The sequence below is a fragment of the Lissotriton helveticus genome, chromosome 1_2, assembly GCF_964261635.1.
Source record: "Lissotriton helveticus chromosome 1_2, aLisHel1.1, whole genome shotgun sequence".
In the NCBI taxonomy this organism is placed as follows: Eukaryota; Metazoa; Chordata; class Amphibia; order Caudata; family Salamandridae; genus Lissotriton; species Lissotriton helveticus.
The window spans coordinates 246,738,080-246,754,993 of record NC_136058.1 but is presented as its reverse complement, the minus strand read 5'-3'; the positions used below and the strand labels follow the sequence as shown (position 1 = coordinate 246,754,993).

At 46.2% G+C, this 16,914-nt stretch overlaps 1 protein-coding gene across 1 annotated transcript in view; it reads left to right on the top strand.

Moving 5' to 3' along the window:
- The window catches only part of LOC144800392 (vitamin D3 hydroxylase-associated protein-like), a 726,480-nt gene that overhangs the window by 314,247 nt on the left and 395,319 nt on the right, over positions 1-16,914 (top strand). The window contains exons 8-9 of the mRNA XM_078671678.1: positions 5,944-6,069; positions 15,237-15,334. Coding sequence (XP_078527804.1) covers positions 5,944-6,069; positions 15,237-15,334 — 224 coding nt within the window. The remainder of the gene's footprint in view (positions 1-5,943; positions 6,070-15,236; positions 15,335-16,914) is intronic.

The window sequence follows — 16,914 nt, the reverse complement described above, 5'->3', positions numbered from 1 at the left end:
GAGGGATTCCACGAACCTGGTCTGAAGCTAATATTTGTGTGTTCAAGAAAAAGGGAAAATCACGGAATTAACTGGATTATACTGCCCAATTTCTCTCCTGAATGCTGACGGCAAAATGTATGCAAAAATATTGGCCACGCGTTTGGCAAAAATGATACCATCTATGGTCTTGCTTAAATAGAGCAGAGTAATAATCCTTTTGACATTGCGTATTAGGTCTGATTTTATTGCATGCCGACCCGGCCTTTGATCGGGTTTCGTGGAATTTCCTCTGGCGGGGACTGCCACAAATGGACTTTGGGCAAGGTTACATAAGGGCACTTTACTATTGTCCGTCTGCTAAAATCTGCTCAATGGGCCATTACTCTCAGGCTATTGCGATCTCTAGAGCCACACGCCAGGGATGTCCCTGCTCGCCACTTTTATTTGGTTATACATTAATCCTTTTATTCTTATGTTAGATCAAAGTAGAAAGATTCTGCCTTTCGTAGTACAACAAGTCCTTCTCAGATTTGGGGACGTGTTTTTTTACTCTCTTTCTAGGCTGTAAACAACAGTCAAAAACACGCCCCCCAGTCTGAAAAGGACGGAGCTTAGATAGAAAGAAGAACCATTTGTATCTAAGCCCCGTCCTTTTCAGACTGGGGGGCATGTTTTTGACTGTTGTTTACATCCTAGAAAGAAAGTCAAAAACACGCCTCGCCGGTCTGAAAAGGATAGGGCTTAGAGACAAATGGCGAGCGCTTGTTGTTTTTTTGCTGTCTACCCCAGACTGCCATTTTCACAAACTAATTGCGCAGTGCAACAGGACAGACACCTGGTAATTGGTTTAAATGAATTACTGCAAGCTAATTTTCACTGGCTTCTGTGAGAAAAACTAATATACAGAGTACTGCATCAAGTGGGCAGACAGGTCTGCCCCCTCCCCCCCGTTCCCCTTAGGCAGGGCTGCTGAGCCCGGGCATCGCCTCGGCTGCAGTCCGTCTGGGGGGGGGAGGTCCCGGGGCATATGGAGCAAGGAGCCCTTCCGGGGTCGGGGGCAACCCAACTAGGATATTTTCCGCCGTTCGAATTTCAGCAGAGTTGGGTTCAGGGTTCTGGCCCGCTTGATCCGGATGTTGCATGGGTTGCGGAGGGTTAGTACCCTCCCTCTCTCCGCTGCCCTGGGGTTTAGTTGGTGTAGGCCCCATGTCAGGGTAGGGGGAGAGTTGCGGGCTCCGTGAGGCTCCCCCTCACTTGGGACTGCAAATATCCACAGGCTTCGTTAGGACGGGAGTGGGCAGTGGCGACGCGAGGCTCCCTCTCTGGGTTGCTAATCTCTGAAGCCTCGTCTGGCAGAGGTGGCAGCAGTTTGCGCTGCCAGGAACAGTGCTAGGGGCCCCAGGGAGAACCATCTGCTCGGTGGTGTGAGGTTGTAGGCATCTACAGGCAGCCCGGAGCTTGCAACGCGGCGTACGCCCCAGCTAGTGTGCCTCCTCCCGCATCAGTTTGCAGAGATACAATGATCGGCGGGCGTAAGTCCGACTTCTCGATGCCCACATTACGGGTCCGACTTTCGCAACTGCCTGCGGTACCTGTAGGGGGCCTTGGTAGCTGCTGTGCGGTGGTCGGGCAGCGCCAGTTAGGAGACCACGGCTTTGGAAAGTGTCTGAGACTACACCTAAGTGCGTGTGGCAATAGTGTCCGACAGTCCAGTGGACTGTGAGCATTGCGAGCGTTTATCCTACTGAAGTCGATTAATCGAGCCGCTACCCTAATTTGGGTTCAAAGGCGGGGACTGATTGAGTGGGCATTCGGAAGATAGTTAGGGGCCTTGATGTCTTGGCTTCGGGGAGGGCACGGTTTGGCTTCATCAGGACAGGCCATGTACCTGTGCGGGGCAGGACGGACTGGCCTTTCATTAAGTCGGCTGGTACAGCGGCTGCTGCTGCCTGATTGAGGCAGGTTTCCCGGCTTGCTAGGGGTTTAGAGAGCTGCTTTGTGGGGGCCCGCAGCGTGGTCAGGCCAGGCATAGGACACATGGGCAGCCTGCCGAGGGTCAGCTGGGGTGAAGGTACAGTTGGTAGTCTGTGAGGTCGCTAGACAGCTGCCCTTATGATTTTCTCTGGCCGGAGTTCAGTGGAATCTTGCTTGCGTTTTGTCCGGCCTAGTAGCAAAGCGGGGTCTACTGTCAAAAGACCACCACCACATCCACCACCACCACATCCACCACCACCACGTCCACCACCACCATGTCCACCACCACCACGTCCACCACCACCACGTCCACCACCACCACGTCCACCACCACCACATCCACCACCACCACATCCACCACATCCACCCCCACCACCACATCCACCACCACCACATCCACCACCACAGCCACCACATCCTCCACCACCACATCAACAACACCACATTCACCACATCCACCACCACATCCACCAGATCCACCACATCTAAGTGTGTGTGTGTGTGTGTGTGTGTGTGTGTGTGTGGCTCTGGGTGTGTGTGTGGCTCTGTGTGTGTGTTTGTGTGGTTGCAAATGCAATAGGTCTTGCATTTGCGAGAGATTAAGCTATTGGCATTGTAAATGACAATGCCATTTATTTATCTGTTTTCAAATCCAACACATACATTAAAAATGTGTCATTTACAATGCCAATAGCTCTAACTTTTGCAAAGGCGAGACCGTTGCATTGTAAATGCTTGTTTATGCATGTGAGGGCCTTGACCCTTTGTTAGATTCTATTGACAAATTCTTGACAGAATTAACCGTAGATGGGGTTAACATCTCTCAATCCATGATGTTGCTTGGCATAGGGGAGGAGGTCGAGGAGTGACAGCCACCATATAGGCACTGGTATTTAATATTTATGGCCACGGCCCTTGCCAGGTTGATAATTGCACCGTTGTGGCTACAGCAGGAGGCCCCATCTTTGGCGGGCTAAGTTTCTGAATGCTTATAATTTGGAATATAGTTTGTATGCTCTGAAGGGATTTAGGAAGAGGCAGCTTGGTTTAGAAATATTGAGGCAGTGAGGGAATATATGGCTGGGTAATTTATTGTATTATGTATACTAGTGGTGGAACCTATGTTTATGTTTATGTTCAATTGTAAACCAATGATATTTGCTTGGACTTAGTCCGTATATGGCTGTTATAGATGCTTGTTTTACATCAGTTGTATTTTCTGTTTTGTATGTTTGTTTGTTCTGACTGCTATGGAACTTCAACTTCAATAAAAATAAAAAAATAAAATGAGAGAGGAAGAACTATGGCAGTTTCAACACTATAAGCACTTTCGGTCATACTCATGGGCGTCGGCAGGGGGAGCAAGGGGAGGCGCTTGCCCCCCCTGGATCGCTGGTGCGGGCCCAGTCAGGACCGTCCCTAGCCATGAGCAGTGTGGACAGCTGCCCAGTGCCCCACGTCTGTCTACGGACCCCCAACACGAGTCCATCATGCTTTTGAAATGGTGCCATTGTTGCAGGTGTCACCCCCCTGCATTTGGTTTCACAGACTTGGTGAAATGTGAAAGACACAAGGCGGAGGGGGGCTCTCTTCCGGGGCGGCTGCCATGGGCTGAAACGGCAACATGACACCGCAGCCCTTTGAGGTGCTGCAGACTGGGCAGGGCAGGGTTTGTGGTTATGATTAGCTTTCCCTGCATCTCTTTCTCTTAGCTTAATCGCTGCATCTGCATGATAACAGCGTTAGGCAGACACTTGAACTGTTGTGAGGTGTGAAGTGAGCCCTGCCCCTGCATGAATGAAATGCAGAGCATCCTGCAGGGGTCACAACAAAAAACAAGCATTTGCAATGCAATTGGTTGCGGATTTGTGAGCTTTAGAGCTATTGGAGTTGTGACAATGCCATTTACCCATGTGCAGCATTTAAAAAATAATATTACAAGACGACTGCTTGAAGCAACCCTCCTGAGACTGACCTTTGAACCTTCAGAGCAGCAACCGACCATGGTCCTACCCTGGCCCAGAGGCAGGGCCAACTCTTTTGTGCTATAGTGTCAGACCAGTTGAAGAGGGGTAACCGGTCCCTTCAATCTAGGGTCTATAGTTTAAAAGCACATCTGCCGTACCACCAATGGCTACAAGCCAGACAAAGGTATGCTCCTATCTGCAGCATGAAGATGCCTCATTGTGATTGGCTAGAATACTCCTCATGGTGTCTTTTCCAAAGGATCGCACCGGTAGCCATGCACACTGAAGCAGGGCGGAAGTGACTTACACCCAAACTGTCCTGTAGTGACAGCGAACAGGGGCAGAACGTGTACCGCCCAAGTGCACACTACCTCTGCCCTAGGGGGATACAAGGAGAGAAGTGACCTGAAGGTACCCAGAGGAGACATCCACCACTGGCCAGATGCTCATTGGCCTTGGAGGCCGCCCTCGTGACGTCAGCACGTCTCTGCGAGATACTGCCCAAAGCTCCACGCAGACAATCACAGTCGTTTCACGCAGAGCACATTTCATCACATGAGTGGACCGCATCATAATATTATGGATAACCAAAGGGCAGTGACCCCGCGAACTCAGCCACCATGTCAGTTATCCATCTGACATACATGTTACAAATAACACTAAAGGGTAGTGGGGAGTAAGGCTAGAAACCACAATTAAAACAAATAAAACCATAAATACTGTCAAAATTGTTCTCTTACTAACTTGTATGTATAACACTGTTGAGAATGCATTCAGAAATTAAAACAAGATGTTATATATACCCTTATATCGATTCAAACTCAATATAATAGCTTTAAAACTGTGAATGAATTCTCCACAATGTTTCAAATACAAGTTGATAACAGAACCATTTTGATAGTATTTGTGTTTTGTTGTTTGGATTGCGGTTTTCTCTCCTTACTCCCCACTACCCTTTAGTGTTAAATGACTGTACTGCTCGATTACGGGAAGCGCTTGGGACAGGATGCACAGGGGAGAAGAGTAGTGAATAGCAGCGCATGTAGGGGGAAGCGGAAGCTACAGGGGCAGATACAGCGAATGGAGCTAAGAGGTGAGAGAGAGATAAAACATGAAGAGTTGAGCATGGAGTGGAGAGGTGGACATGAAGGGGGCATAATCAGTGAATAAAGTTAATGCTGGAGAGAAAGATGAAATATGAAAGGCAGTGCTTGGATAGGAGAGGTAGACATAAGAGAAGCGAACCATTAGGATAACTTGCGTGTAATGGAGAGGGAATGGTGAGTGTTAAATATAACAGGCAACACAACCAAGATCGGGTACAAGACTGTGAGAGAGAGGCAGGGGAGAGCTAGATTTCCGACAATCGTCCACTGTACCAACATTGAATGGTTTGCTGATGTGGATCTCTCTAGAACCACATCAACCTGATTTAGAATTTTTTTGTTTTTTTTCGGCCATTTCCCTCCCCCCCCGGAAACATTTCTGCGGACGCCCATAGTCATACTCTAGTCTTTGGCTCTAGGACTCATGGGAGTTTTAGTTTTGTTTCATCACTGTTTAACGTTATACTGTATGGAGTATCCATTTGCTTTTATGCGAGTAAAGGGATGAAGTAACATATAACAGGAGCATTCAGTCCTGACATAATTTCAAATTATGAACCAATTTTCTTTAATAAGAGTTTTTAGACATAATTAAGGAAGAATTATGGAAGATATCCTATGATATTTAATTCAGAGCATAGTCCTAAAATGTAAGCATGGTAGAGGATAACTGAGCAACATATATTGAAGAAATTGAAACTATGTTTTATTACATTTGTTATGATAGACAAGTGAGTGTGAAGCATTTGCCAGGTAAATATGATGACTGTCAAAAAACAAAGATACTCAGGAGATAATAAAACTCATTATTTTTCAAATATAGTTTTGGGAAATGTGTGATCCATTAATTTGTAAGCCATTTCCTTTGCTAAAGTGAAGCTTGCATTTTAAACAACAGCAACCTGTCATTCCAGATTTATTCCAGTTCAGAACCGCTTAGGATTGGCTATTTTGACAATATGAGCCATTTTCCAGCACTTCCCAGTATGAAACGAGCGGTTCATGAAACTAAGAAGCTTCTCGAAGAAGCAGGACACACGGTAGGCATTTTCCAAGCTGCATAATCTGATGTTTTACCCAAAAATTGTTACTGTTTATTTCCTGGCACTTCAAATATCATTGTGATGGTTTTTTTTTTTTTTAAATATGGCAAATTTATCATAATTTTTAGCCATGTATCCACCCATTTTAGAGCATATTGTTCCTTTTCCATGTTTACTTGAATGTGGTTAAGTTTTTGGTTTTATGAATTTCTTTATTGAGTTACATTATTGAAAGATGATAAATAGAACATCTTTGAGGTGTAAGAACTGCAAATGCAAGAATCTAAAATACTAGTAAGTTACTGAGGGCCTGATTACAACTTTGGCGGTGCAGCACTGGCTTTGTGTCAGCACAGTACCGCCAAGGCCCTGCATGGCTCGCCCACCAGATTACGAATACAACTCTTGTCTGACAGGCTTTTCTTTTGCCTTTCCCATGGCGGTGCCCTGAAAATGGGCACTGCAATTGGGACGCAAAAGCAGTTCCAGCTCAGCAAGGACTGCGAAGGCCATGCTGTGCTGGAACTTGGGGTGTATGCAAACAGGGAGGCACATGATGTGCTCCCCTGAATGCATCCCCATGGTGGTGGCTTTGTTTCCTCACCACCAGCATTTTCATGGCGGGCTCACCACCATAAAAGGGCTGGCAGGTGGGAAACTCGTAATATGCTTGGGGTACCACGGTGGCCCCACCTTGCATATTGTATAGCCCTGTCCACTCTGCCACCACAAGGGAACAGTGGTTCCCTGGTGCAGCTGGCACAGCAGTGGCGGGCTGAATAGCCGCCTCGGAATACAGCGGCTGTAGGACCCCCACCCTTGCACAACTGCGAGTCTGGCAGTTAGACTCATAATTTGACCCTAAATCATTATAATATGTAATATAATTTAGCTATATAACCTAGGAGTAAATAAATACATGTACCTTGTCAGAAAGACAGGTGGTAATGGAAAGGAAAAAGGAAAGTAACCTAGCCAGAAGATACTGGCTCTACCACTGAGCTTCCGTTATTCATATGTCATCATAGATTGAGGAATTTTTTACAGATTTGGTTGTAGCTGTCTTCAATACCCCTTATTCTACATGTTATCTTTTCACCCACTTAGAGAAGGGGCATTTCCAGCAACCATTCCTCAATTGAAGCGAAGATGAGATGAACACTTCCATTTCAAAAGAAGGATTTTATTTGGGTTCATGAGATTGCCAAGCATCTTCCATAGTGCTTTATGTCTGTCAGTTCTGCTCCAGCATTAGTAACAGTGGCGGCTGGTGACATTTCAAAGTGGTGAGCCGTAAAAGTTGGGGATGAATGCCATGTTGCAATAAAAGCTAGTGAGACGGTTGTCATAAGGGGAGGTTCAGTGGAGAGGGAGGACTCTCCAGAAATTTTGAAAAAAAGAGTAGGCAAATGGTGCATTTTAAAGAACATTTGAGCAAGCATGAAGGTTTATAAAACAATTGTGAATGCATATCCTTGAAATATTTAAACACTAGAAACCTGCCCCATATATTACTGCACCATGTCATAGGTAAACTTGTTATAGAAGTGAGGTGATGTGTCAAGTTAAATTTCACAAAAAGGATATCCTGTTTTAACTAAATCAGTATCTCCCACTTACAGCTCTATCGACGCTCAAACTAGACACAGTATTCATGGTCTCTCAGATTCTCAGCAACTCAATACTAAAAACAAAACTCTGGCTTTCTGGATATTGCTGTAACCTATACATATGATGCAATCACTGTCCTTTTCTGTTCAACTACAATATTTAACGTTCTATTTTTACTAGGCACTCTATAGTCAAGTTGAAAAAAATAAAAATAAAACATTTCCTGTCATAGAGTTTGTAGCCTGCCCAAGCCCATAGATCACGATTACCACCACTTTCATCCCCATCAAATACAGATAGCCATCCATCACCAGTCCCGTGTTTATTTAATGCCAAATCCTTTGCATTTATTGCTCGCATTTTAAAGGAGTTTGAGAAGGAAAACCTCTGCTACTCTACACAATATTGCTGCGTGGTGACAAAGTCCTACTCTCATTCACGCTCCAGTTAACGCATGTATTTAAAACAAAGAAATACATAATTCAGAAAGTAAAACGTTACTTTTTCACAGCAAAAACACTCCATGATTGCGCACAATGCCATGCCAGGATAAATTTAGGCAGGCGGGGCTCTTCAAACTCTGGGCAGCAGGGCCCAGATAAGGCGCGCGTGCCCCCTTCTCCCATGCTGCGCATCAACAATTTACCAGGCCTGTCCATTATTACCTTACTCTGCTGACTCATTCAAAGCCATTTACGACGCCCACGAGTTAGTCACCACACGAACCTCCTGCAGTGCTGTGTACAAGGACACCGCCAGCACTGAGACCATTTAAAAAGATGCTTTCAGCTAAAACCCTCTCTTAGCCATGATGCAACAATATTAAGCATTCGGCAGCAGGGCCAGTCAGGCAACATAATTGTACAAGCCTGCTCTCTTGGTCGGAAAGCTCTCGCTCAAATGTGCTGACAGACTGTTACCCTGAGAAATGGCAGGCTGCAGGCAGACTGTTCCCTCCGGAGAGATGGTGCTCACATTAGATTCATTCTTGTCAGACGCAGACTGCCGTCGGTGACTCTGGCTACCTAAGGGGGTACGGGGTGGGTAGGGTAGGGTTGCACTGAGGCCGGGGGGAGTCGGGTGGGGGCGGAGAGGAGTATAAAAATAAATAAAAAACTTACCGGGTCCGCACTGCCTCTAACTGCTCCGGGGTCCGGACTCCCGTTGGCGCCTACAGGAACAGCCGTGTCTCCGTCACTGCTGGCAACACCTCCAACTTAGCCAATCCGATTGACTTAGGGCAGTGTTACGCTCTGCACATTAGGAGACCGAGGTTTGAGCCTTTGCTCAACCCTCGCTCTCCTAATGGGCATGCGCCAGCAGAACAGACACTAGTGCTCATGCGTGGGCACGGAGGAAAATTCGACCTCCGTTCCCACTCATGCGCACTTGTGCTCAGTGACGTTGTGCTCCTTCCTGCTGCCCCTGGTGACAATCATGTCATTCAACATGATGTCGGACCGCCCACCCCTTCAGACTCTGAAGGGGTGGGCGCTCAGACGTCATGTTGACTGACATGATTGTCAGTTCAACCTCGGCGTCTTTGAACTTGAGTAACCTGAGAGTTACTTAAGTTCTAAGACACCGAGGGAGCTGCGTGTGCAGGCGGCTTGTGCGGCAACGCCCCAGCGCCCTTAATGGACACACCGCCACTGATTAGTAACCATTGAACAGAATTAAGAATTTTGTTTGAGTGATTAGCAGACCCATCACTAACTGATTTCTGCCACAATAATGTTCTGCCATTCTTTGAAACTTCGAACTGAATGAAAGGGGGGCAAGATGGCAGCCCCAAGGATGGCAGAGTGAGGTGCTCTCCACTGCTGCCGTAATTGTTGGGCTGTGAAGAGCTTTCGTCTGGGTGTTCTTACGAGGAAATGAGCGATACTCTATACCGATTCGGTAAATACCGATTCTTTAATTGCCGTTCAATCCTACGGTCCTCCAGGCCCATAGGACTGAATGGGATTTTCCGAATTGGTATTTACCAAATCGGTAAATACCGAATCGGTATTTACCGAATCGGTTAATACCGAATCGGTAAATACCGAATCGGTAAATAATGATTCGGTAAATACTGATTCGGAAAAACAAAAAAAACCCATGTGAGCCAGTCAACCAATGAGGAACACCCACCACACCCCACAACAAAGCAACAGAGGAACCAACCAATCAGATGCAACTACCCCTCCCCAGTACCTGGATGTGGCCACACCCATGCAGGTGCAGAGCAACTGAACTGTTTGGAGAGCTGGAGGAAACACAGAGGATCAGGCTGCCCTGAGCATAGCTGAGCTGCATAATGGAGTCCCAGGATGGCCAGAAGGATGGAGGTGAGCGGAAGAGGAAGATGAAATTCAGCCCAGATGAACTGCAGGTGCTGGTGGAGGAGGTAGTCAAACACCACACCCAGCTCTTTGGCAAGCAGTCCCTGCATGTTTCAGAGTCTGTAAAACGGAACACCTGACTGGAGATTCAGTCCAAGGTCAATGCCATTGGGATCATACACAGGGACATAGATGACCTAAAAAAAAGGTGGCATGATCTGCAGATCATTACCAAAAAGAAACTTGCAACACAGAGGAAAGAAGCCGGAGCCACAGGTGGAGGGAGGAGCCGTGCACCAAGACTGACGGACCTGGAGCAGCTGGTGGAATCCACCCTGGAGCCAGACAGTATCCATGGGATCAGGGATGCTGACAGCTCTGCCAGAGCTGCAAGAAAACAAGGTAAGATGCATGGTCATGAATCCCCACCCTTTTCCCTGACCCCCTTCCCCGATGTGGGTGTCTGCATCACACTCCAGAACTGCTTTTAGTTTTTACCAGCAATGCATCATGGGAGACGTAGTCATAGGAACATACATCAATGCAGTCAACATAGAAATCAGCATGGCATGCCATACACTACATCCATAAGCTGTTGAGGACTAGGCAATTGTGTGATAGGAATGTGATTTAATAATTTCACACAGGTGAACAACACCACTGACCCATTGTCCATATCTGTCCACAGGAGAGTCATCGCGCAGTACAGCGCAGGAAAGGGAGGAGTGGGCACCGGCAACGGAGATGAGGGAGAAATAACCCGAAAGATCAGGTCCAAGCACTGTTCTGCAAAAAACACCCCAGCGCAGGCAGCCACTACACCGGAGAGACCCACCACACCACAGCCACTGTCACCTCTGCTGTTTGGGTCACAACATTTGGAACCACCAGCACTTTCCCCCACACCAACCTCAGAGTCATCTATGCTGGAAAGGCCAAGGAGGCATGATGTGCCCCTCTCAGGATCTTAGAGACGTCAGATGAGGAAGATGTGGAGGCTCTCACACCAACAAATCCACCTCTGGCTGACAATGCTGGGCTGCAGTCTTCATCTGGAGCTGTGCGTCCCGGTGTCCGAAGCCGTAGGGTACGGGAGAGAGGCAAAGGGCAGGATGGAGAGGGGGTCTTATGTGGTCTTGAGGCCACCATGGTGAAAGTCCAGCGCTTGCAGGCAAAGGGCATTTTAGCAGCGCATAGACAGGTGCGCATATTAAACAGAAGGATGTCCAACATTGACAGGGGGATTGGCTCCATGACAGAGAGCATGCACTCCATGGCAAAGGGCATGAGGGACATGATGACACAGTGCATGAGTGCCCTCTGTGAAAAACTAGATAGTGACCACTCCGAGAGGCGCAGGGATCGTCAGTGAATGCGGCAACAGACCAAAGCCATGAACCGGCTTGCCACAGCAAGCTCCCTGCTATGCCGGCGCTCTGTCGCCATGCAGGATGACATTGTGCACTGCTGCACGGATTTGTCGAGGGGGATGGGGAGAGTCACCTCTGCCATGGAGGTTTTGCTCACACACCAGGCAGCCACTGCAGGAGACACAGGTGTCGGGAAGACTCCACCAGCAGGAGTGGCTCTAGCACTCCTGTTCCTGACATTCGTAGGAGCAGCAGGCGCCAATCTGCTGACCCAGGCACCACTGCAACCATTGACACCCAGCCTCGTGCATACCGCACTGTAGTGCGTGGATGCAAACATTGACAATACCCTCAACCCACAGGACAGGTCACGGTGAGGTCAACTGTGGCCACCCTATGTGGAAGACAGACATTGTAGTACCATGGTGTGGTATCAGTAAAGTGCCGTAGTGACTATTAAACTACGTACTTCAAAAACTAAGCCTGCCTGTGTCTCCTTACTTACTTAGTAATAGCTGTGTGTGATCTCTGCCCGTCTCAGTCTCCCATCTGTTGCTGGCACTGCTCCTGCTGCATAGGGCTCTGCCTGTTCTGTTCCATCAATGTCCTCATGATGTGTGATATCCACCTCTGTGCCTAGATTGGTGGCAAGATTGTGGAGCATGGCACAGGTCGCTATTGTTTTGCAGCAGATGATTGGAGTGTACTGCCATGCACACTTATGGAGGCAGCGGTACCTGCTTTTTAGAAGTCCAAAAGTGCGTTCTACAACGCTGCGTGTTGCTCTGTGTGCCACATTGTAACGCCTCTCACTACTGGTAGATGGATTCATGTAGGGGGTGAGAACAAAGGACTGCAGAGCATAAGCACTATCACCTAGATGGAAAAGAGAAGGCCATTAGTTACATACTCATGATTGATTCATCTGCATTGACTATCAGAGTGTGTCACAGTTATTTACCTAGCAGATATCCATCGCCAAAATCGCCAGCAACAAGGCGTGTGTGTATCCCACTGTTGTGGAAGATGTACGAGTCGTGGGTACTCCCTGGGAATTTGGCCACAATGTCTGTTATGATGATGCCAGAGTTGCATATCACCTGCCCATTGATTGAGTGTGTTGACTTCCGGTTCCTGTAAATGTGTTCTGTGGCTGCAGGTGGGCAGAGTGGGATGTGGGTGCCATCTATACAACCTATGACGTGAGGGAAGTGTGCCAGGTGATAGAAATCTGTTTTGGTCTTCACAAGTTCCGCAGGTGTGTCAGGGAATCTAATATAATGATGCATTCTCTGCATCATGGCCTCAAGGAACATCCTGAAGAAAAGGGACAGGCAGCTCTGGGGCACACCACCGACTGCAGCCATCACACTCTGGTAACTGCCAGAGGCAAGCAGGTGTAGGCTACACAGCACCTGCACATGGGGTGGAATGAAGTACGCCCTTGGTGTTGGGTGATCCAGGAGTGGGTGGAGGTCCCTGATCAAGTCCAGGATGGTTTGGGGGTGTAGCCTGTACCTTTGCAGTATCTCTGGCTCAGTCAGTTGGAAGAGCGTTATCCTGTGCCTGTAGAATTGCTCCTCCCTTCTCCATAACCTCTCTCCTGCTGCCTGTAGACGTAGCCGCCTTTCTATGACGTAGAATGCCGCCATTCTGGTTGCACTGTTGCATTTTGGGTCCTTATTTTATAGCCTGCTCCTGGTTACCACCTGCTTTCAATCCATGGTATTTACCGACTCTTAAATACCGAATTTCATGAAATTCTGTATTTTTTTAGGTTTCCTACATCTCGAAAGTCATTTTTTACCATTTCTTAATTACCAATTCAGTAATTAAGAATTTGGTAAATAAGGATTCGGAATATTCCGAATCGGTAGAATACCTACTCGTATTTACCGATTCGGTAGTATTTTGACTCTTACATCTCATTTTCCAAATACCGGTCGGTAACGGCCAAAATGACCAAATTTCGGCCGTTACCGACCGGTATTTGGCTACCTACATCTGGCCCAAGGTGGCCTTGCTTTTCATTTAGGCTATCAGATGACAGAGGCTATAGCAATCCCAAAAAAGAGCATGTTTGATTGCATCTTGACATCTTCCATTTGACCCCTTAAAGTTTCCATATCAAGACACTGTTTGGCCCATACATCACTGAGAGACAATGCCCAATTAATCACATGACGGATTTCCTGCTTTACAAAGTCTTGCTTAGTCAACCACAGCCTTGAAATGATTTCCTGGCAGATTAATCCACTTACCAGGTTTCATTTTGTGGAATAGCCTGACAGCACAACTAAGACTTGAAACTATTTCCATGAAGTACTATTGAATGATATAGCCTCATCTCTTCATTTGAGCTAGTGTTTAACATACCACTATTGTAAATACTTTTGACGATTTCTAGCCTATGCACCTTAATCTGAGTGGCTACACAGGGCTTGCCCTTCCTGATCCTATCAAAGTCTCTCTCGACATAACAATTTTGGTACATGGATTTATCCATCTGAGAGGGTTGCAAATAGGTAGTAGAAGTCAGCACTTAGCAGTACTCTTGAAGGAGGAAGGAATTATTGAAAAAGGGAAGATTTCAATCAGAAAAAGCAGGAAAACAGGACCGGGGAAGCATGCAGAAGTATCAACCCTTCACAATAAGTAGATGTCTGTGCATCAAGTAAAATGTTTGGTTCGTATTATATGTCAGACACCACATTATTGACAGCTGTAGGGCGTGTTGTCTCCTGTCTAGTTTCAGAATGTCTGATATCTGATAGAACTGAATCAGTTGCACTTGTAGGACAGCTGACAGGTCATCATGTGAAGAGGAGTGCTGTGTGCAACGTTTGAATGCCACACTTTCACTCAGCAGAGTAAGCAGAGACAGACAGCCCTACTAGCATAGTCTGCACCCATGTCTTCATAGCTCTTGTGGGTGAGCCTGCACATCAAATTGCAGCGCAGGAGGAAAGATCTATTTACACTCCATAAAGGTGGTGGAGAACTGTCATGGTTCTGATTCATTCACCTTGGAGTACTTCAGTCTTCGACTTCACAGATAGTTTAGGTTAGAGGCTGCTATACTGGCAATTGTTTCTGTACCCAATGTAGATCACGCTCAAATTCAGCTCCATGTCCACTGTGAAGGGTGATTATCCTTGATGACGAATAGTTACCACATGCGAGTGCACTCACTAAGCTATTTGCAGCTGGAGCTTTACAAATATCCAATCTGCCTAATTACAAGATCCATGGGATGTAATGCACTTGTGAGGAGGCAGGAAGCATATCCTTTACATTTGTGATGGAGTAACCTGTCTGCCAAACACTGAATCAGGACCTTAGTATCCTTTTTCATTCAGGGATTTCAACAAATATGTGAAGTGCGCTTTAAAATTGGACCAACTGAAACTGGGATGCACAATTATAGCATCAGAAATTCCTCATGTATTTGATTGTCAAACCATTCAGTCAAATTGGATAACCTTTTGTAAAAAAAAACTTGTTAGACAGTGGAATAGTGAAATAAGTGATAAAATGGGTTTACTCTCCCTTGTCTGGATTATTATTGTACAATATATTTTTACAAGCTTTGCATTCAATACAGTACAGAACTGCTGTTTATAAGTGACAAGCAAAGTTGTTGTCACCATGTATTCATACTGCCACTTAATTTAATAAGGAATAAGTTACAATGAAATAGGAGCCCACACAGTATTTAAAACTTCCACGTTAGCCTGACCCTTCCAAGTCAGTTACTTTCCTTAATTTTCGCATTCTGCATACCATGTGACTTACATTACTCAACCTTTAGATTTATTAAAGTATATTGTTGCTAAAATATTTTCTTTCTATCCAGCTGGTGGCCTTTTCACCACCTGAATTTGAAGGGGGAGCCACTGAGATGTGCTGTAAGCTAGCCTTTGGAGATGGAGGATCAGCCTTCACAGATCAATTGTAAGTACATTTTAGATTACTTGTGACATTAGTAAAGTCGCCAATCCTTGTGGATAAATTGTAGGATCCTTAACCCGTTGACCGCGGCTGGAATTCTGCCGCGGTGCGGGTGATTTATGACTGGGCGTGGTCAGGACGGCCCCCGGCCGTCCTCCGCACATGCCCACCGTGACGACGGACGGCCTTCACCAAGTGACACTAGCATAGACAGCAATCTTTGTCAATAAATTGTAAGTATCTTACTGTTCAGCAAGATGCTTTAGGGCATTTAGCAACATTTATGATTGTGAGATCCTAACTGTTTACTGAGTGATATTATTTAAGTCCACAACCATTGCCAATAAATTGTAAGCATCTTAAGTTCAGCAAGTGACATTAGCAATGTCAACAACCTTTGTAAATAAATGGTAAGTACGATATAGTTCATTGAGTGACATAAATGAAACTACAAAGAAGATATCAATTTTCAAAGAAGGAATTGGTAATTCCACGATTGATAAGCTAAATAGAATCTAAGCATCCAGGAGCCTAAAAAGGATGTCTGGAGTAAATACCAATCAGAATCTGTTAGGGCTCTCAGTATGATGCAAAATCGGACAATAGGGTGGCACTTTCTACACCATTCATTCAGCGTGCACTTAGAGATCCAAGTTGGAAGGATGATATCTGTCCAAAGTTCTAACGGCATAGGAATTTTGATCATCAAGAACACTGGGAATTTGGCTTGAGGAAGTATATACATTCATGAAAGGGTTTCAATGCTTTTGCATTTGACTCATGAGGGACATCTAGTAACGACTAGTGGAACTGCAGCTTGATGTAAGAATAATTTCAATGCTTTTGCATTTGACTTGTGAAGGGCATCTAGTAACAACTAGTAGAACTGCAGCTCTTTGTAGAATTATTTTGATATTTATATTGGATACTATAATATTCACTGCCCACTGCTAATCTCGTCCCATAATGCTTTGAAGGGCCTTTGGTTGGGATTTTTTTTGCCAATAACTGTGGTGGTCCTAAGAGGATGGGACCACCACCGAAGTTCAACAAGATGTGCTTTTTGTTTATGCTCTTTGTGTTTAAGGCATCTGCTTGGTCCTCCTCCTAGGTTAGGGGGGACCCCAAAATCATCAACTCTCTCATTGCCTAATATTTCATTGAAAAAGTTCACTTTTGTGAATTGGTTATATGCTTTTTAGCATGTAAAATTTCTTTATCAAAGCATTTGAGGATGTTGTTGATTTAGCTGCTAGGGGATTAAGCACAGTTTTCGTACGGTGCTATGTGCAATTTGCCGAGTGCGAATTAGTACAAACTACATATGCTCCGTTAGCGTAGCATAGTACTGCGCCCAGGGTTATAACTAACTCACCAGCTACCTCCAGTAAGTACCGCAGAGTAGTGTAAAAAGGGGCGTGGCCTTGCACCACCACTCTGCAATGCAGCTCCCTGGCACTTACTGGATGTACCTGGTGGGCTAGTTGTCCCCCAAGAACCCTTTGGATTGAAGGGGACTTCATCCTCCAACTTTAAACGCCCACCCGGGGACCTCAATTAAATGAAGCGCGGAATCCTGCGCT